At 38.1% G+C, this 21527-nt stretch overlaps 1 protein-coding gene across 3 annotated transcripts in view; it reads left to right on the top strand.

Annotated features, from left to right (window-relative positions):
• immp2l (inner mitochondrial membrane peptidase subunit 2) overlaps window positions 1-21527 on the top strand; it is a 158073-nt gene that overhangs the window by 25054 nt on the left and 111492 nt on the right. For all 3 annotated transcript variants that reach the window (XM_028430706.1, XM_028430704.1, XM_028430707.1), the window contains one exon: window positions 8258-8361. In XM_028430706.1, the coding sequence (XP_028286507.1) occupies window positions 8258-8361 (104 nt within the window). The remainder of the gene's footprint in view (window positions 1-8257; window positions 8362-21527) is intronic.

Here is a 21527-nt window from a genome sequence, read left to right on the forward strand (position 1 = left end):
TGAATACTTGGATTACACACACATTGAATTGCGTTTCAAGTGATTGAATGCAGCGATTAGTCCCTGCTGATTACAAAGGATGCTATAAAACATTCAATAAAACATGTCCAGATTGTTTCAGCTGACTGCATCACATTAAGATTAAGAAACCTTTATTAGTCCCACAATGGGGAAATTGCATATTGCATATACATCAATGTTCTTCTATTTAGAGAAACAGAAAAAAAACATAATGAAAGAATAATATATTTTTTAAACAATGCAACCAAAAGTCACCAAAAGGTACATGTAATCCATTATTCCCTAACATTGCCGGCAGATGTGTTATTGACCAAGTGGTGTTTTTTATCGTTTTGTTGTGTTTTTGTGAGAATTTGTTGCAGACAGGAATACTTTAGGTCAGTGAGTGCAAGGAAACCAGCTGCAGCTTGCATCCAACTCAGAAATCTTCAGGTGCCACTGCATCATGTTGATGACTTAACATGCATGCTATGTGTGTTACTATGCACCCAAAATGTACATGATTAATGCAAACATGCTACTTTAAGAGCTGTGAGTACTAATGGTAGTTGTTTGTTCTTTAGTTGTGTCCTTGCTTGTGAAAAAGACATGAAGTTTATCTGAGGGGGTGGATTAGATACTATTTTCAAATCTTGCTAGCTTTCCATAATTACAAACCATGGCTTTAACTTTTAATAATAATGCTCCAGTTTGTGACAGTTTTTGTGTACATACTTGTCACAGTTATAGGTTGTTCCAAATGGAGTGAGACGAGCATCAACACCTTCCTTTCAGCATTACTCATTACAGTATATAGGATGTTAAAAATCAGCTCCGCTAGAGGAGATTCACTTGTGTGAAGAATGATACAGATGATGAGAACGAGCATCTGCTTGCTCCTGATTTGACACTTCGCCACATCTTGGCTGCGCTTTTCATCCTCTTTGGCAGTTTTAGCAGCATCTCTCCTTTCAGGTGCAGCACCACTGTGACATAAATTCAAATTTTCCATTACACAGGACAGAAATACACATAGAGAATAGAGTGTTTTTTAGGGGCTTGTAATTCCATATCCACTACTGTATAGTGCATCACAAAATCATGCTAGCCACAGTCATGTCAAACATGCAACGTAGTATAAAATACATTATAGTTCAGTCTATAGTGTAACTATGTTATTGATAGATTGTTAAGCACTTCACAATAATTAATTGTCAATATTACTGTGGGCGATTCAACTTTTCAGAACTATTAACCATGAAAACACAGGCTGTAATGCTACACTGAGAGGCCGTACTGAATAGAGGCTCAACATCAACAATCTATGCCTTGCTCTTTGCTTCAACTGTGTGATTTGAAAATGTTTGCGCTGCTTTTGACTTGCTTTTCACTTGCTTTTCACTTCAGAGTGGTGCTTTTATTGTGCTATTGTGCAGTGGTGGATTGGTATTCTGGCCTCACATTGCCAGTTTAGCCTCGGAAGCACTGTATGAGGTCAGGATGAGAGCCAGGGCTGTGTTTGACAAAAATATACTTTAGCCCCTTTCACAGATGTACTGCAGCCCTGATTTTTTTTATTCAACTTTTCCCCGAAGAGCTTTCTGTGCGAACACAAACATCTGAATCCAAGCAGACATTAAGTCTGTGCAATGTCTGATAGAACCTCTGAATAAAGCAGGAAAGAAAGAATAGGTGATGATGCTGATGGAGCATGAGTGTGACTTCATACATCATTTCACTAAATAGTTTTTAGTTATTCACAAAGATTCTTAGACTCTACTTTTATCTTAGCCTAAAACAATCTTAGTAAGGACTCCTAGCTTAAAAGTGATTTAAGAACATTCTCAAAGTGACTCTGAGAAAGGAGCAGACTAAAGTTTGGTCTTAGTAAGGAGGCGGGTTTGACCCTGTTGCTAAGGGTGACACATTGTTTTAAAAGATGTGATTGGTTGACAGAACAACATGAGAATATGTTCCTAATATAAGCAGCATTGATTGGACAGTGACAGGGGCTGCATGCACAAAGATTATTTGTCTCCATTAGGAGTGCAATTCTAACAACATAGAATTATGACATTTCTATGAATTTACTCTTACATTTAAACCTAAATCCTAGTAGAGATAAAAGTGATTCACAAGCCCTAAAAAGAGGTCTTAAGTTGAGAAACTCTTAGGAGTAGAGAGGAGGACTTCTAAGAGACTTAAGAGTTCCCTAAACAGAGAGGACAGAGAGGAGAAACCTCCAAACTATGAATGAGTGAGGTATTAAAACATTACAGATGCATCGTGAAATTTGTAGTTCTTTGTTTATTTATTTTATACAACATCAGTGATATGCTTACATATAAAACATGTACCATTGACCTATATGCTTAATGCTGATTGCTCAAGGACATTAAACTGTCTCTGCCACTTGGGACAGCTGTTTAGTTTTTTTCTCTCGTCAGCTGACTGTGCTCAGACTGAGCTTTGCTCCCCTGTTCATTTTGGTCTCTGCGTTCTTTCACCTGTTTCCATTTTGTTTGCAGGTCTGTGATGTTTATATTATTAGCAATGTGTTCTCATGTTTTTTTTCCCGTCAACCCACCACGTCTCCTAAGCAATGCGTCACGCTTAGCAACGGGGTCAAACACGCCTCTACACTAAGATGAAACTTTTAGTCTGCTCCGTCCTCAGAGACTTTAAAGATAAGAGTCCTTAGTAAGATTTGTAGTCTTCATATTCAACCACAAACATTGTTCCTGCTCGTTCTAATCTGTAGCATTTTATGTGTTCAGCGTCATTCATTTGGAGAAAGTTTCTCTCTGTTGCTCCATCATGCTCTCCCTGTTCAAGGAACAATTAAACAAAAGTCCTCCTCTCCAATCCTAACAGTTTTTTACCTGAAGACCTCTTTTTATTTATTTATTTTTTTTATTTTAGATACTGTATTAATCCCAGAGGGAAATTCGTTACGGCTGCTGCACAAGCAGTGTCATACAATGACTAGCAAGGCACGCCACAGGCTAGGGTGAAGTGTCTTGCCGAACCACCAACCTTCCGGTTATTGGACAACCCTGCTATCCCACTGCGCCACTGTCTTTTATCTTTACTAGGATTTAGTCTTAATTATAAAAAGGCAAAGTCAGCTTTATTGTCAAATCTGCTATATGTGCTGGGCATACAGAGAATCGAAATTGCGTTACTCTTCGCTCCGCAACATATAACATATAACTAAAAACTTAAGATAAATATAAAGTGTAAAAGTGTACCTACAATGAGGCATACACAAAATACAAGGCACAAAATGAAGGCACAATGCAGTGAGAGTGCAAAAGATGTATAGTGCAAGACAGTGCAGTTGGTATAATATGAACAGGAGTGGTTTAACTTATAACAGCTTATTGAGACTGGTATGAGAGTGCAAAAGATGTAATAGTGCAAGACAGTGCAGTTGGCATAATGTAAACAGTCCAGGAATAGTTTAAGTTATAGCAGCTTATATGAGACTGGTATGACATGACTAAGGTGCAAGAGAATGCACAGGATAAAGTGGCTGGTGCACAGCGTTCCTTTTTGGTAAAGTGGCTGGTACAAAGAGTTCCTATCTTGGGGAGGGGTGGTGGGGATAGGGGTGAGGGGGGGCTGTCAGGGAAGGGGGAGAAAGTGGGGCGCAGCAGGGAGAGAGTTCAGCTTCCTGACAGCCTGGTGGATGAAGCTGTCCCTCAGTCTGCTGGTCCTGGCCCGGAGGCTTCAGTCTCTTTCCTGATGGCAGCAGACTAAAGAAGCGGTGTGAAGGGTGGGTGGGGTCTCCTGTGATGCGGAGGGCCTTTTGGGTGAGACGGCTGTCGTAGAGGTCTTGGAGGGAGGGGAGAGTGACGCCGATGATCCTCTCAGCTGCTCTCACTATGCGATGAAGCGTCTTCCTGCAGGTGGCGGTACAGGCTGCGTACCACACAGTGATGCAGCTGGACAGGATGCTCTCAACAGCCCCTCTGTAGAAGGTGCACAGTATGAGGGAGGGGCTCTGGCTCTTTTAAGCTTGCGGAGGAGTGTGCTCTCCTGTAGTCCACAACCATCTCCTTTGTCTTCTCCACATTCAGGAGAGGTTGTGGTCTCTGCACCACTCGGCCAGAAGGTGCACCTCATGCTGAGCACACATCCTTGGGGAGCCCCGGTGTTCATTGTGATGGTGCTGGATGTTTTTCTGTCTTGATGTGTTTCATGACTAACCGTTCAAAGCACTTCATGATGATGGGTGTGAGTGCTACTGGACGGTAGTCATTGAAGCAGAAAATGTCATAATTCTAAGAATTTTCTTAGAATTTCACCACCAAGGGAAACTCCTAGCACTAAGAATCTTTGTAAATATGGCCCCTGGGGTTTTGCCATGAATTTAAAATTAACCTAGTGGACAAATAGCTTTCAATGAAAGCTGATCAGGAGATTACTTGTGCTACTTTTCTTACTTGGTGGTAAAACTTCTTTCTATTTCGTTAGTCAAAGCAGCCTGGCTGTTATCTTACGTAGGCTGAGTGACAACCAGAATAGTATTGATAAATAAGCAAGTCATCACATAAACCCCGCCCTATTTTAGATAAACTGTTACGATTTGGTTACGCTTTGTACGGAGTGGAACTGGCTCTGGGAAGGGATTGCAGACCCGTTTCACAAAAATTAAATGGATGGTCTGGTGAGGCTACTAAACTTTAGGCTAAGTTATGTTTTAGCAAAGTACTATTAAATAAAAAATAGAGGTGCTAGGTGGCACTGATTTACCTGTAAACAAAGTGGAAACAGGTAAAAGAATGTGAACACTAAACTGGATACAAGAGCAGCGTTTTATTAGCTCACTGTCATTCATAGTTTGTAGAAGGTTTCTCCTCTCTGTCCTCTCTGTTTAAGGAACTCTTAAGCCTCTTAAAAGTCATTTTCTCTACTCGTTTTTCACCATAAGACCTCTCTTAAGGCCTAAGGTGTTTTGCGAATCACTTTTCTTTTCTAGGATTTAGTCTTAACTATAAGATGTGTTGTGATCACTGCTGTAGTCTGGATCACAACCTTTTAGCTGAAGAAGTGTTTTTATATCATCAACCTGTGTAAATTATTGATTGTTGTGGTTAAGTGGTAGGATAATGTTCAGCATTATATAACATATATACATAAAATAACATATAGTGTGAAAGTACAAAAACTAATGTATAAGTAAAATAATGTCCTAAATTGAAAATGAAAATATGAAAAAGAGACTTACAGAGTGGTTGCCAAGGTTACAAAAGTGCATGTCAATATGAAATAGTGAAATAATTAAAAAAAAACAAAAAAAAAAAACACTGTTAGATTTTTTTCTGTTTCTTTGTCTGATGAGTAGTTATAATAACCTTTATTGTCAGGACCATTTCATTCAAATGAACGTGGTTTAGGCTGTCATTATTTTCATGAGAACATAGCTTAAAGTTCATTGCTGCATTACTGCATATCTGTGCAGTGAAGACAGTGAAGACTAAAAAAAAATGTAAAACTAAAATGTTTAAGTATGTCAGCACCGTTTTTATCTGGATGATGACATCTCCACAATTCTGGGTCAAATATGGTAACATTTGTTGGCTTTTATTTCACTAGAGAGGGCACATAAGGTTCTGATACAGACTAACCTCTAACCCATGACCCATATTCTGTATAGTCATTCAGAGGAGAATGCCAAGAAAAGTTTTGTCAAAAATTCTACCGCACACATTATACCATATAACATCAGATTATCAGCCTTCAGTCTCACATTATCCTATACACCTTGCTAGTATGGTAAGGCGGTGTAAAGACTAATTAAATATCCAACTGTAACAAACTTTGAAAAAAAAAATTACCAAAAAAAAAAAAATTACAGGCTGACAGCACTCACAGTGATTTACTTATTTTTTAGATGACATATTCTGTCAAACACTCCAGCAAGCATGAAATGGCCTGCACACATTGTTTTTAATGAGACATGCATGCATCATGTTATTTGCTGCCACGAATGGACGAAGCAACACGAAGCAAGTTGTGTGAGAATGAGTGTTGTCATTGGTGTCAGATAAGTAAGGGGAGTGAGGGCATCACAGACAAGCAAGGATTACCTCAAAATTTCTAAGTATGTCATTAATTTTAAGTCATTAAATGTATTGAGTATAGTTAAGTCAAAAATAATTAGCTTTGTATAGTGTTAAGTATGAGTTCAGATTACATAAAAAGTCTGAGAAATGTCCCCATTAAAAAAAAAGCTATCGTTACAAATCTAGGTGTTCACATTAATAGGAAAGATGAGGAAACTGATGCCTCGGGATTGGCACCATGATTGAGGGTGGCTTCCTCAGTTGGGGATGTGCTTTAGTTCTGCTGAACTGAGGATTTGCACCATGAGTGAGTGTGGTTGAGGGAGGAGTGAAATTTCTACAGGGCTTTTGGCAGTCTTCATATGTCATATGTCTGTGTGTCAGCCTGTCACCATGGTAACAGCAGAGGAGACCTCAGAAACCACTCCAACTTTGAGAGCCTGGCGTGCGGAAACGATTCGGAATTAGAAAATTCTGAATACAAGTTTGATAGAGCAGCATCTAATGAGCATTTCAAGACTAAAATGGAGTCTGTAGCTTGAAATTTGTAGGAGGAGATACATTTGGCAGTCCTTGAGTTTTTTTTAAAAAAACTTGAAGTTGACCCGGAATGCCCTCTGTGAGAACATTTTGATAGTTGAATGGCTGAAATCGGTCAATGTATGCTGAAGATACGCTGCACCAAAAAACTTTATACACTACCTACTGGGTCTCCACTGTCACCTGTCACCTACACCTGCACGTCTTCGAGCGCATCATTGTATCTATACTAGGCTTTTATCCAGGACATATGTGTGAGCTGTGTCTTTTTTTATTTAACTTTTATAAAATATAATATTGTTTGGGTCTGTGTTAGCAACTTCTGCCCCATCAACAGCAGGATTTGCGGCTAGAAAATCAGCTGCTGTTTACATTGATAATGTGCAATTTTCAACCTTAAAATGTGACACTTTGTGACCCTGACAATGCCTCTGCATTGCAAAAGGATGATTGACAACTGTCATGCTATTAGCTTATTCTGTAGTGTACTAATGAGGAGGCATTGTGCTAAACGGGGTGAAACAATGAAAAGACCATAATTGCACAGGAAGAGACTGCCTGGCTGAAAACTGTATCAAAATTTACAGGCAAAAATCCTGTTAATCTTATAGATTAGATTAGTATACTTTTATTGGGATTAAAAAAACGAAAAAAAACTCCAAATACTAAATTTTTTATTTGTTTTCCATTGTTTAAAAGAGGAAAACTGTATATCAGCAACATTTCAACTCTTTTTCAGGAGGTTTTCTGTGGTAGATTGTGGGTGGTATTGGAGCTCACAGAATAAACACAATTACACAAACTTTATGTGGGAGCACCTGGGGTAATGGATTAGTGCAGGACAACTTGAATATTAGAGGGTTTTAAAGAAAGTACCAATCTTTACAAAAAATTCTAGCTTCACATGTTTGTGAAATATAACCATGTCAGCTGTGTAATGATTGCTACTGTAGTACAGTATCATTACGCAGGGTACACCCTGGATAAACAGTCTATTGCAACTCTAACGCAAGAAAACAACCAGTCATGCTCACACACTTAACGTACCCACTTACAGGGGTGAACATGCAAAACTCCACACAGAAAATCATTTTTAATTGAGATTTGTAGAATTGTGTTTTTAACAAATGTATTTGTAACCATTTATTACAGTGTTTTCCAACCTTTTTTGAGCTACCTCCCCCTACATTACTGTAACCACATCATATATATATATATATATATATATATATATATATATATATATATATATATATATATATATATATATATATATATATATATAAATTTGCCTTTCCTACAAGATACACCCCTCCGAGGTGTATCTTGTTATTTTATCACACTAACTAAATACACTTTTGTTATTTATCTAACTTGCATGACGACATGCCGGTTCTGTCTACGGCACACCCGGGTTTACACTTCTCTGCTCTCTGTATTGCACACAGCGCAGCTCGCCCAGATACATGCACATACAGACATACACATACACACACACTGTATTCACTGTACGTGATAGGAGTAGGATTTAAACTGTATGCTGTGTGGGTAGCAATTTTCTATGTATACAGTGTAGACTGTAGGGGAACACAATATTGCACATATGCTGCAAGTGTTATATAAGCTGTCTTTCTGTTTTTGTACAGCCATTCCTCAACCCAGAAGGGGGGTCTGAGTGTGACGTCGTCCTGCTGAACCGTTGGAGTGTGAGGAACTATCAAGTCCAACGTGGCGACATTGTCTCAGTTGTGTGAGTAAATACCAGAAGTAACACGCAGCGTGTAAATTGTCAATTTGTTTATGAATAATGAAAAATCCTCTTACATGCGTTTTCAAGTCAGTGAGTGGTTCAGAACTGATATAAGGTATCACAACTCCCACTGTCCCACCAATTCTCCCAACAATACCATTAGTTTAGGATTATATAGAGTAGGGTTGGGCGATATTGGCAAAAAAATTAATCAGGATTAATTGTGGCATTTAGCCGATAACGATTAATTTGACGATTAATTGATGACAATTGCACTTACATGTTTTTGACTCTAAATCGCCACATTGTTCTGAATTGATACTGACAAATCATTAGGTCAAGTTAACTACTTCATTCTAACAGGCTGGTGAGTAGTGATTAGGCACAAACCAGCCATGGAAATATGTGTTGATAACAGATGCACAAACTGCTTCAAAGTAATAATGAAGCAAACGTTTAAAGTAACTTTGTCCTTCAAATGTTCTTATCTTCAGGTCACAGAGCAGTGCATGTCAACATTAACATTAAACAGGACAAATAAGTTCAGAAAAGTCACATCAGTGATTATTAAAGTTAAAAATGTGTCTGTGCAAATTAACCTGTGACTGGAATATGTCCCACACTACTCCATGTTTTCACTCATACTGTAGAACAGCAGCAGAAAAAACATTACAAACAAACCGGACAATTAAATTTAAATGTGTGTCTGTGCAAATCAACCTGCGTTGCGTTCTTCCAGCGCTTAGTTTGGTCGTAAGGAGCACAATGACTGAACGTATCGCGGATTCTCAGCTGAGTGGAATTCTTTCAATATCTGCTGGAGGAGACATCGCTGTTGTAATGTTTCCTATCTTGCTGTGGAGTCCGTAAATAAAGATCGGAGTTCATTCCTTTGATCCGAGCAAAAGTCCAGTTACTATGACAACAACCAACGCTCCACACTTCACCTAATGCATGTGGCGGCACTACAGCTGTAGCCGGCATTGTGGCCTCGTTGTGCTTTCTTCGGCTTTCTTCGTGCTCTGACTTATGGTGACAGACGTTGAACCTCTGTTAGGAATGTGCTGCTCCGCATCATTTAACTAAACACCGCTGTCTTCCGCCATTATTGTTATTGTGGGCTCACATGTGCGCGCTTGACGGTGATGGTGAGTGTACGTCTCACACAAAAATGCGTGATCATGACGAAACGCGGCTAATCGCCGTAATCGATAAGTGGCGAATATTAATCGGTGACAGTTTTTCTGACGATTAATTGCACATGATACGATTTTGCACAAGAGCCAAGTAAACATGTTACACAGCAGAAACCTTTCAGAGCATATTATTAGTTCCATCCTTGCACATAAAAGCATACTGTGTAGTTAAACAAAGTCCCCTGCAAGAAGAAAAAGGAACAGAGCTGTTCAACAGCTCACAGAAATGGGTGTTAATTTGTGTGCAAGTCGTCCATGCATCACACTACTTATGACATCTTCAGAAGCTGCTCTACCTGTGTGTCTGTCTGTTTCTCACGCTTCTTGAAGAGCTTTCATCTTATCTACTTCGTAGTCTGCAATTTCATTGGTGGGAAGCAAAGACAACATGAAAGCTGTCTCTGTTACCATGTTAAAGTTCACTGTTTTCATTTATTCAATCGATATTAAAGCACATAATCAGAACGACTTCAGAAACCACATCCTTACAGCAATTGACCTTACGGAAACCCTGTCCTCCTTAGTTACTGTTGCTACACCTTTCGTACACTCAGCATAGGCCAATATGTCATGAGTCAGGCAGAGGGGACAGTAGTATGTACAGCAGCATGCTTTTGAGGGGTATATGAGCCTTCAATGCATATTAAACAACAGACACAGTGGCTAGATCGCTAACAACACAACTTACCTTGGAAACATCATACTGATCCTCTTGATATTCGTGAGACCTCCCATACAGCTTAATCCATACCCGACATTCGTCCAGCTGCTTTTTGGGTTTTGGGAATGAAAACACCTCACCCTCCAAATTTTGTGGAAGGTGCTTGTCTGATTTACACAATCCATATATGTAAATATATATATATACACCGCTTCAGCATTGTTACCTTGCTATAATTCCTCTGTATGTGTTTTTACTAAGGTCTCCGTTAACCAAAACATGAATTAATTAAGCAGGAAATCATTTAGACAAAATTAAAAATTAAGAGAGCATTATCGAGACTTTATTGCACTTTTCTTAGAGGTTAGTGCAGCTCAAATAAACAACCAAACAAAAAAGTGTGTGATTAACAGCAACATCAACATTATATTGAGAATGTTAAATATTGTCCTTTTCTAACCTGTCATGGCTACAGGAGTTAAATAATTCACAGGATTAATGTCATTTTTCTATCAAACTGTCATTGTTGAGCTTGTGATCTAACATCTGGTATTATAGTACTTTAAAGTGTGGTTTGACCTTATAAGTTTACTGTAGGACTATAAGAGGACTCTTTGTAAGGATGAGGTAAAAGTGTAATGTGGTTGTTGTGGTTGTGTAGCATATGAGCTTTTCAAAATCTTCTTCCAACACTCCAACCCTTAACACAACAGAAAAGTATTGCATTACAGGCAGATCCGGTGTTGTCTCGTCAAGCACAATGGACTGATAGCGAGCTGTCACTGCTCATTATGCAAACCTCACCTGAGATTTGTCGTGTCTTTCCATCTAAATGCAGGAGCATTTCAGGCATCTCTGCTGTTGTGTTAATGTTTCTGTGAGAGCCACAAAAATAAGAGAGAGCTCACACATGGAAACTGACAGATTCAGCTGTCAATTTTGCAGCCTGTGGAGTTACTCACCCAAAGTCACAGGAGGATTTAAACCCGCTTCCATAATTAGCTCTGACTGTGTTAGTGACGTACTGTTTTGTTTTTATGCTAAGAGAGATGCTGTTCCTGCCTGATAAAAGAGGCAGCTCTGAATTTAGCCCAATCTGAGGCTGAGATTACACTTAACTATTGTGTTATGGCTGGCTCTTTTTCATGCAGGATAATGATGCAGCAGATTAGCATCCCACAGCTAAATGGCCACTAAGCATATAGCTAAAACAAAAAAAGAAGTGGGAAATGTAGACTGTAAAATTCATCTGAGCGCAGGGGCACTGTGACATTTGGATTCAACCTGCCGTTCATGTGGCATTATCAGCTCTGTGTACCTCCCCTCTGTGACTTTTTGCCTGTTTGTCTTCCAATCATTACACTACCTGTTTACCTGGCAGCCTTTAAGGGATTTTTTGTGTCTCCCAGATAGTGGGTCCTCTGCTCGTTTAAAAAAAAAAAAGCTCTATATCACCTCATCACTGAGGATTCTGTTAAAATCCCTCATAAATCTGCATCTATCATTCTCCAACAACATCACAGTGGATTTACATTTCAAATGCGATACAGCTACACTGCAGGGGAGGCCAGTTCCTGCTTATAATTGGCACTCATTTTAAAGAAAAATTGTTCAAGGGGAATATGCTAGTGTGTGGAGTAATATCTTATTTACAGAATGCTGACAGGCTGAGGAAAATGATTGTGTTCCTGTATTCTGCAGAGCTCGGCGATGCCACGGGTGTTTGTCACGCTCTCTGCGCAGACCATTACAAACCTGATTGATTTTATGTTCAGCTGTGAACAGAACCATTTGCCTCAGAGCGGCCTCAGAACTGATTTCTGCAAAACATCATTTTCTCTGGGATGGAGAGGAAAGGTTCCTCGTGGGTTATAAATCGGCATCAAGAGAGAGAGAGATGAAGTTCCCCACTTCTGGCTGTCTTGATTTTTGTTTATGTTGAAGGGTTTGATGGCAACCGTCTATTGATCAGTAAAGGATTCATACAGTCTGTGCATATTCAAAACCTTCATCTCTGCTTTGAATATTTGCCTTGAATTAATGCTGACTCTGCACCTAATACACAGAGCAATACATAGAGACAGTTTGAAGCAAAATGTACTCTGTGGGGTTCTGGCCATCAGACAGGTTGTTGTTTCTTTCCTGGATGTGAACATCTTAACATTAGTACTTCTTCTTCCTTTCTTTTTTGGCACATGGCTGTAGTACTACAACATGTAGTGGTACAAATTGGTATTACATCAGTAAGAGCCACGGTTAGCTACTTTGAAAATCTTTGCAGTACAGTTTATACAGGTCTAAAGGCATATTAACTATTCTCGTGCTGTAGATAATCATTTTAATTTTTTTTAATTTAACCTTACACTTATAACAGTAATTAGGTCTATTAATTCATGTGTAAAGCACTGTTTGTATATAAAAATCAAATCATACATTAATTAAACTCACTCATAAAATTCACCCATCACTGGTCACCAGTCTTATCATGGAGTCATGTTTAAGATACTAAGAAAAAAATGTTGTGACACACTGACTAGTAGTTCTTAGACCTCATGTGTTTCTAGGACAGCTTTTAAAATTAATCACATTTAAGTAGTCTGGATAAAATATTCTATTGACACTCGTTTACTCCTGTGTGTTTACTCCTCACATCAGCATAGTTAACCCTCGGGCGTCATTGGGGACTTTTTTGTCCATTTGGGTAATTTATGCCTCTTTACCTGGCCACCATTTTATCTGTGTTGGTGCATATGGCACAATTTTTTGTAACAAAGACTCTCTCTAGACACATTTTAGAATTCCAATTTAAATTTTTCAAATACATCACCAGAACATGGTGAAACAAATTTACTACCCTTTTGTGTCATTAGGGGACAAAAAAGTCCACTTCCAAAAAACTACTATAAAAAATTAACAGATTAATATTTTTTCTTACTTTTTTCTGCATAAATATGTTAAACAACTTCAGCCCTGCTCAAAACTACCAAACATTAAATCATTTTGAGGAATTTAACCCTTTAAATGCCAGTTTGATTACTTGATGTTACAGTAATTTTTTATGAAGAAAACACAAAAAATGAGTTATTTTCCACAAAACAAAAGTTAGGTGGCTGAGGCATTATTTTTATATCTGTCATGGATAGGTCAAAGATTAGCCAAAATATTGAGTTTGATGCATTATTAGTTTTTGTGTAGCAGCAGTTTTAAAATTTACTGCCCTTTTGTGTCATTAGGGGACAAAAAAGTCCCCTTCCAAAAAACTGCTATAAAAAATTAACAGATTCATATTTTTTCTTACTTTTTTCTGCATAAATATGTTAAACAACTTCAGCCCTGCTCAAAACTACCAAACATTAAATCATTTTGAGGAATTTAACCCTTTAAATGCCAGTTTGATTACTTGATGTCACAGTATTTTTTTTATGAAGAAAACACAAAAATGAGTTATTTTCTACAAAACAAAAGTTAGGTGGCTGAGGCATTATTTTTATATCTGTCATGGATAGGTCAAAGATTAGCCAAAATATTGAGTTTGATGCATTATTAGTTTTTGTGTAGCAGCAGTTTAAAATGGTATTTTCCACTTAGGGCCCATTAACTCCTATTATAATACTACATTTTTTAATATCATAACTATAACAACATATAACCATGCATTTCTTGATGTAAGGGTTTCATTTTTGAAAAAAATAGTGAAATTTGACATTTTCTACTGTTCACCACTAAAATCAGCCATTAACCCATTATATTCCTATGCATAAAATCCTTGTGTTTTGTGGATGTGTTTTGGATTGTGTTCAGTAGGCTGTTTTAAGTGTGTGTGCATGTGTTTGTACACGTGTGTATGTGTCCATGTGTGTGCATACGTGTGTGTGTGTGTGTGTGTGTGTGTGTGTGTGTGTGTGCATGCATCTGTGTGCTGTTTCATGTGTCTTTGCAGTAGTCATTGTTGGTGTTAAAACTTATGTATGTAATGTCTGATGAAGTTACTTCAGTATTTACCATCTACAGACATACAAACACTCTTTCAAGTAAACAAAAACATGCCCCCTTCAATGTGTCAAGGTGAAGAAAACATAATTTTGTTTCTGTGACAACCAAGGAGCAAGATGAAGATGGTGTTTCTATGTGGAAGAGGCTCAGGATGAAATGATGCTGCCTGTAACTGCTAGAGAGATTCAGGGAAGTGAAACATCCAGAAAAAGAGGAGTCTGGACGCCAGGACTGCAGCCAGGTGCTGCTGGCTAACTGCTGTTTGTGTTTTCTCCACATTGACCTCCTTGAAGTGCAGTAGGAAGAGGTGGGGGGGCATGTTTTTGTGTACTTCAAAGAGTGCATTTGTGGCTGTTTGTGACAGTGTACTGCAGAAACTTCATCAGACATTACAAGCTTTACAAGGTCAACATACATACTACAAAAACACATGAAACGGCAAACACACACACATGCACATGCATGCACACATGCACGCACACACACTTAAAACAGCCTACTAAGCGCAATAACACAACCACAAAAAATGATGAAATCACAAGGATTTCATGCATAGCAATATAATGGGTTCATGGCTGATTTTAGTGCTGAACAGTAGAAAATGTCAAATTTAACTATTTTTTTCAAAAATGGAAGGGGGCATGTTTTTGTTTACTTGAAAGAGCGTCTGTGGATGGTATATACTGAAGTAACTTAATCAGACATTACATACATAAGTTTTAACACCAACAATGACTACTGCAAAGACACATGAAACAGCACACAGATGCATGCATACACACACACACACACACACACCACACACACACACGTATGCACACACATGGACACATACACACGTGTACAAACACATGCACACACACTTAAAACAGCCTACTGAACACAATCCAAAACACATCCGCAAAACACAAGGATTTTATGCATAGGAATATAATGGGTTAATGGCTGATTTTAGTGGTGAACAGTAGAAAATGTCAAATTTAACTATTTTTTTCAAAATGAAACCCTTACATCAAGAAATGCATGGTTATATGTTGTTATAGTTATGATATTAAAAAATGTAGTATTATAATAGGAGTTAATGGGCCCTAAGTGGAAAATACCATTTTAAACTGCTGCTACACAAAAACTAATAATGCATCAAACTCAATATTTTGGCTAATCTTTGACCTATCCATGACAGATATAAAAATAATGCCTCAGCCACCTAACTTTTGTTTTGTGGAAAATAACTCATTTTTTGTGTTTTCTTCATAAAAAAAATACTGTGACATCAAGTAATCAAACTGGCATTTAAAGGGTTAAATTCCTCAAAATGATTTAATGTTTGGTAGTTTTGAGCAGGGCTGAAGTTGTTTAACATATTTATGCAGAAAAAAGTAAGAAAAAATATTAATCTGTTAATTTTTTATAGCAGTTTTTTGGAAGTGGACTTTTTTGTCCCCTAATGACACAAAAGGGTAGTAAATTTTAAAACTGCTGCTACACAAAAACTAATAATGCATCAAACTCAATATTTTGGCTAATCTTTGACCTATCCATGACAGATATAAAAATAATGCCTCAGCCACCTAACTTTTGTTTTGTGGAAAATAACTCATTTTTTGTGTTTTCTTCATAAAAAAATTACTGTGACATCAAGTAATCAAACTGGCATTTAAAGGGTTAAATTCCTCAAAATGATTTAATGTTTGGTAGTTTTGAGCAGGGCTGAAGTTGTTTAACATATTTATGCAGAAAAAACTAAGAAAAAATATTAATCTGTTAATTTTTTATAGCAGTTTTCTGGAAGTGGACTTTTTTGTCCCCTAATGACACAAAAGGGTAGTAAATTAAAGTGACGCCTGAGGGTTAATAAAGGTGGACAGACCGCAGTTTTATTGAGGCTCTTGCAGCCACTGTCTCAGCAGCATCAGAGCTCACCTAAAGTCCTGGTCTGGGGTTCACCGTGGTCATAGGCCTTGGTGTAACACGATGTCTGATGAGCTGAAAGTTATGACCAAACTAAAATTATGACTAGTGGGCCATTCAGACTGTTAAATACTCCACAAGAACAGAGAAACTTGTTCTGGCTCTCCATGTTCCGAGAAGAAAATGAAGTCCCCTTGTTCTTGGAGTGCTGGTTTTGGAGGTTTGACAGCTTGTTCTCAACACATCATCTGAGCAGAGCCTTTTCTTGGTTGGATCTGAGAACTATTGTGAGATTGGTTAGAATTTTGGAGTGGGACATTAGCCGTTGAATGAGCTCAGTCAAAGAAACAAAACACACCACATTGTCACAATTTTAATAAACATGGTAGTTTTCATGTAGCTTAATTGAGTGTTTTTCTTTGTGTTTATTGCTGCAGTTGTAATCTGCTTTGTTCAACAAGAAGAAAAGCACATGACAAGCTTTGTATTTTGTCTCGATTGTCTTTGTTACCGAGATTTGTTTTCTTAGGCTGAGATGTAAAAATGGCAGCCTGCTGTGTGAGCTGAACTTGTGCCTCTGCTCCTTGAGGGATTCATGAGATCTCCAAGCAAACAGGGAGCATTAACACTGCATTATAACTGGATTCCCTTGTTATCGTGTTATCTATATAAAGAGTAAGCTTAGCACAGTTTTCACTCCCACCTCTCTTATCTTGGCTATAAGTCAGTTCAGAGCTAAATTTGGATCTGAAAAAAACATGTCATATGCAAAGCCCTGACAGCAGACTCCTCATCCCTGTGAGCATGTTTTCAAGTAGTGTAATTACAGTGCATTACAAAGGCTGTCTTTCTTTTTGTTATTTTTTCCACCTACATGCCTCCCCCTGTCAAGGTCTCCAGAGACAGGCATGGATAACTTTTTTTTTATTATCTTTTTTTTCATTTATTTATTTATTACAAATGTTAAAATGCACAGCAGGGGAGCAGAAAGTAAAAAAAAACAGGTGAGTAAACAAAGCGCCTGTGGGTTTTTTTTTTAAAGCATCTGACCTTAAACAGGATAACAACTAGAAATGGAAATGACAGGGCTGGGGGGGGGGGGGGGGGTGTTTGTAATCAAGGACAACAATAGAGCAATAACAAGACGAGGTAGAGGAAAGATTTCTGTTTGCTGAAATAAAACGGTTATAGTAACAAACTGCTTTTTGTTACAAAAGGAGATGCGTATCTACATTAGCTTGTATAATTCCTCTTAATGTAATAAACATATTTTATTGTAATAATCCAACAGTGCATATTCATTGCCGTTTAGAGAGGGGGAGGGACACTTTTATCCGAACAACAAATGACAGAATGTGTCTCTTTATTAGGACATATTGTTATTTTTGTAACTATTGAATGTAATTTTAAAATCCACCTGTTTTGTGGAGAACTTAAAAACAGGTCAGTATTTCTAGGCCTTTGAATCAACCAGTTTTGGGTGCACATCGGTGGTCACAGTTACAGCAAGAAGAAGCTTCTGCGGGAGGCTCCCACAGTCGCCATCTTGGCAGCATCACAGTCGGCCTAAACCTGGCATACAGGCAAAGAGATTAGATTAGATTCAACTTTACCGTCACTACACATGTACAAGTACAATGCAAAAAAAAAACAAAACACACAGTTAGTTGTAACCAGAAGTGTGAAATATACAGTAGATCTAATTTACAAATGATATTTACAGATGTTACATTAAGTTATAAATCACTAGTGCAGTGGACATTATATAGATGAGCAGTAGGCTAACTATGCCTAGCCTAGAACTGTGATATTTAATCCAATTTAAACTACTTTATTTCACAAATTCATAATTTCCATTCATAATAATTAGCCTTAAATAAAACAAGAAAGCAAGAAAAAATAAAGACATATGATTCTGCCCTCCTCCATTAGTAATCCATCAATTTGTCAAACCTGCATGTTTTCTACAGTTTGTGTATAAAATAAAAAAAAAGTTTGTAGAAGCTGTAAAATACACGACTTTTGATCTTTTGTAATTTCAGTCTTGATAACTGTATCTAATGAAGTTTAGTTTGTTGCTTCTATCCGTGATTGTGCAGGTTATTTTGCAGTGAATGAGCCGGCAGTGACTGAAAAAAGTGAGAAGCTATTTTTGATCCCAGATATAAGCTTTAAAGTTTCTTACACCTGCACTAAGAGAGTTTAGGGTACTTTAAAGCTCAGAAGATGTAGAAATAATGAGTAAAACGATAAGGAGGTATGTTAAATCAATTTAGTAGAATGACACGAACTGGGTTTTTACTTGAAATTCCTGACACACCTTTATGCAGGCTGGTCACATAGCTCACACACTTTTTGTTATATTTCCTCCTCATGGTTTAATCTGCTGTCATGTGTCAGGCAGCAGCTGCTTCCTCCAACACATTTAATAAAGAGACAGCGATGGAAGAAATGAGTGGAACAGCTTTGGTGTCTCATTGCTCAGCAGCTAGTGTTAGTTATTGGTCCGATTCCGAGTTACTGGTCTGATTCCTGTTCAGCAGAGCAGGAAATGAAATACTGCGTATCCTCAAATAGTGGCTGGGGTCTTTATTTGCCTCAACTGCAGAAGGTAACAGGCCTTTATTTGAAGCCAGCTTGTGTTAGTCAGGCTAATTCCCTCTGCTTGATAAGGATGATTCTGTTAAAGTTACTGCAGTATACAGATGTACAAACTCAACACCTAGCTTCTGCCACACGTGTAGATCATTGGGAATAAATGTTTTCTGAGGTCAGAACATAAAAACGTTATGTAATTAGAATACAAAATATGAGAAACTGTATTGCGTTACAGTCTAAAGAGATGGTAATTAGAATACAATTACATTGTTGACATCAGTGGATTGCATGATAGTACTTTTACATGTTTTTTTACTCTGGTGGATAAAATAAGTTACATAAAAATCATCCTCTTCTTACAACAAATATCTTGTTTGCAGCAGATGTCTGATTTTCTCCTGATCACTTGCCTCATTGTGTGGTTATGTATGGAGTGAGAGCTCTTAACGTCAATAGAAATCTTTAATCAAAGCTAAAGTTTTTGGGCCATGTCCACAAACTGGACAGGAACTGCACTGGAAAGCTGTGTGCTGTGGGCGACAGAGGACAGATGCAGCCGGACTAATGGGGTTCAGAGTCTGAAGATGAGGATGAAGAGTAAAGGTGTTGCATTGTGCACTTATAATGCTCCTCAATCATGATGTCGGTACACTGTTAGCGTCATTTGAAGTGAACTTGAGTGAACTAGTTAGCTGTTAGCTAGCTATATCAAGTTGGCTTCATTGGTTCTCTGGTAGAGAAAAGTCGCTTATTTATAGGACTACACGTGGAATTCATGTAGGGATTGGAAACTAAAAAGTGTTTTCCCCCTTCATGAAGACTCATTGCCAGTTATCAAAGCACTTGATTGCAGTTGTTGGGTGGCCCACTGTAAGTATGTTTACTGGTTAGACTGAACAAGCAACAAATATATCATACTTCACCATATCATTGATTTCTATATTTCTATATGCATTTGATTTTTATTAAGGCTATAATATGGAGTTTCGTGTCCTTTATTTGGATTAATACCATACATGACATATAGGCCTATAACCTTCAGGATTTATTTATGAGATGCCCATTATTCTCTCAGTGAAATAGGTCTGGAATCCATCCCTTTCACAGCCAGCTCCACTCACTACAAACCCTATTGCACCAATCACTGCCTTTTATCTAAAATGGGGTGGGCTTTATGTGATGACTTGCAGCTTGCCTCATTCAAAAATCTTTGCAGATTTGCTTAAAATCGCAAATGTTCAAGTTTTTATAGCAAAACAGTCATACAGGTATACCTACTTTCTTGCATGCCCTTTTGGATTTTTGTTGTCACTATGCCTAGATCACATGCTTTATTTCTTTGATTGGTTGTATGTCTCCTTCGTCCAACAGCAGTTTATTTTGCATTGTGCTCCCTGGTAACAATATAACACGGAAAATGCTAAGTATCCCCTGTGGTTCAATAGCCTGGAGATCCAGCTTTAGCAGCAATAGAATGGAACAATGGTTTCTTATATGACTTTGTCACTCTCTCACATCATTGTGGAGGAATTTTGGTCCACACAGCACAGCATTTCAGTTGGGTTGAGGTCTAGATTTTAACTAGACCATTCCAAATCCTTGATTGTTTTTTTCAGTTATTCTGATGTAGATTTGTTGTAGTGCTTTGGATCATTGTTCTGTTGTATGAACCAGTTTCCACCCAGCTTTACAGTTTTTTCTGATTGCTTAAGCACATTTCTGTAACTATTGGCTATTTGTGCAAAACTCTACACACAAATAAAAAAACCTTACACCAAATCAGCAAAACATTGTAGATCTCTTGCAAAAGCCAATACATCTTGCTTAACTCTTCAAACCTTTGTAAAAATGGTATTTTTGTACCACACAGTTAACACAAACCATCATATTACTAAGCACACAATGTGCCAACTACACACTGATGGTATTAACTGAAAACACATCTGGCTTTTGCTTTCTCTGTGCACAAGGTCTGTCCATGTGAGGTCAAACTTTTGTCATAAATAGTTCTATAAACACAGGGATTCAAATTTCAAGTATGAATGTTTATTCACACACATCAAAACAAACACAAGAAAGCATACAATTTCACTGAAAGAGAGAGAGAGAGAGAAAATCAGTCTCATTGTCTCTCTGGGTCCGGCCACAGAATTTCATCAACATCACATGCAATGTCTTCTAGTCCAAGGCACCGGGGAACATGTCTCCTGGAGTGCCGTATCCAGGCCTGACATGATGCCTGGTCCATATCCTCGCATGCCTCCTTCCAGATGCTGGATGTCTAGTAATTCTGTGGAGTAACAGTTTCAGTTTTACATGTACAGTATTGTTGTTTTTCTCATTAGAGTATGGTACACCTACAAAACTTAGTGTGAGGGAACTGTACTAACCCATTCTCATCAATATGTCCTTATGATGCTTGCTACAGTGTAGCGGCTCAGGCTGAACCCGTTGTCCAGCTTCCCTCAGGGTCATTCCATGGTTGATCACATGATCCACTATTGTAGCTCCGATGACATCAGTAATTCTATTTCTTCTTACCCTTCCTCCTTCCTCTTCACCTCCTCATCCTCCTCCTCATGTTCCTCCTCTAATTCTCACTCTTCTCAGTTTCCTTCTCCCTCCATTGTTCTCCACACTGAAGCTTACCTGTGGCTTATTCACAGAGCTCATGCTGATTGCAAAGTGAACTAATGATGTAAAACAGTTCTCACATGTGACAGTGTAGCCAGACAGTTGGCAAAATAGTGTAAATTCCAGCCATAAATGTGTGTAGTTTTACTAGGAGTGTGTTGATCATTTGGAAG

The sequence above is a fragment of the Parambassis ranga genome, chromosome 19, assembly GCF_900634625.1.
Source record: "Parambassis ranga chromosome 19, fParRan2.1, whole genome shotgun sequence".
Lineage (NCBI taxonomy): Eukaryota > Metazoa > Chordata > Actinopteri > Ambassidae > Parambassis > Parambassis ranga.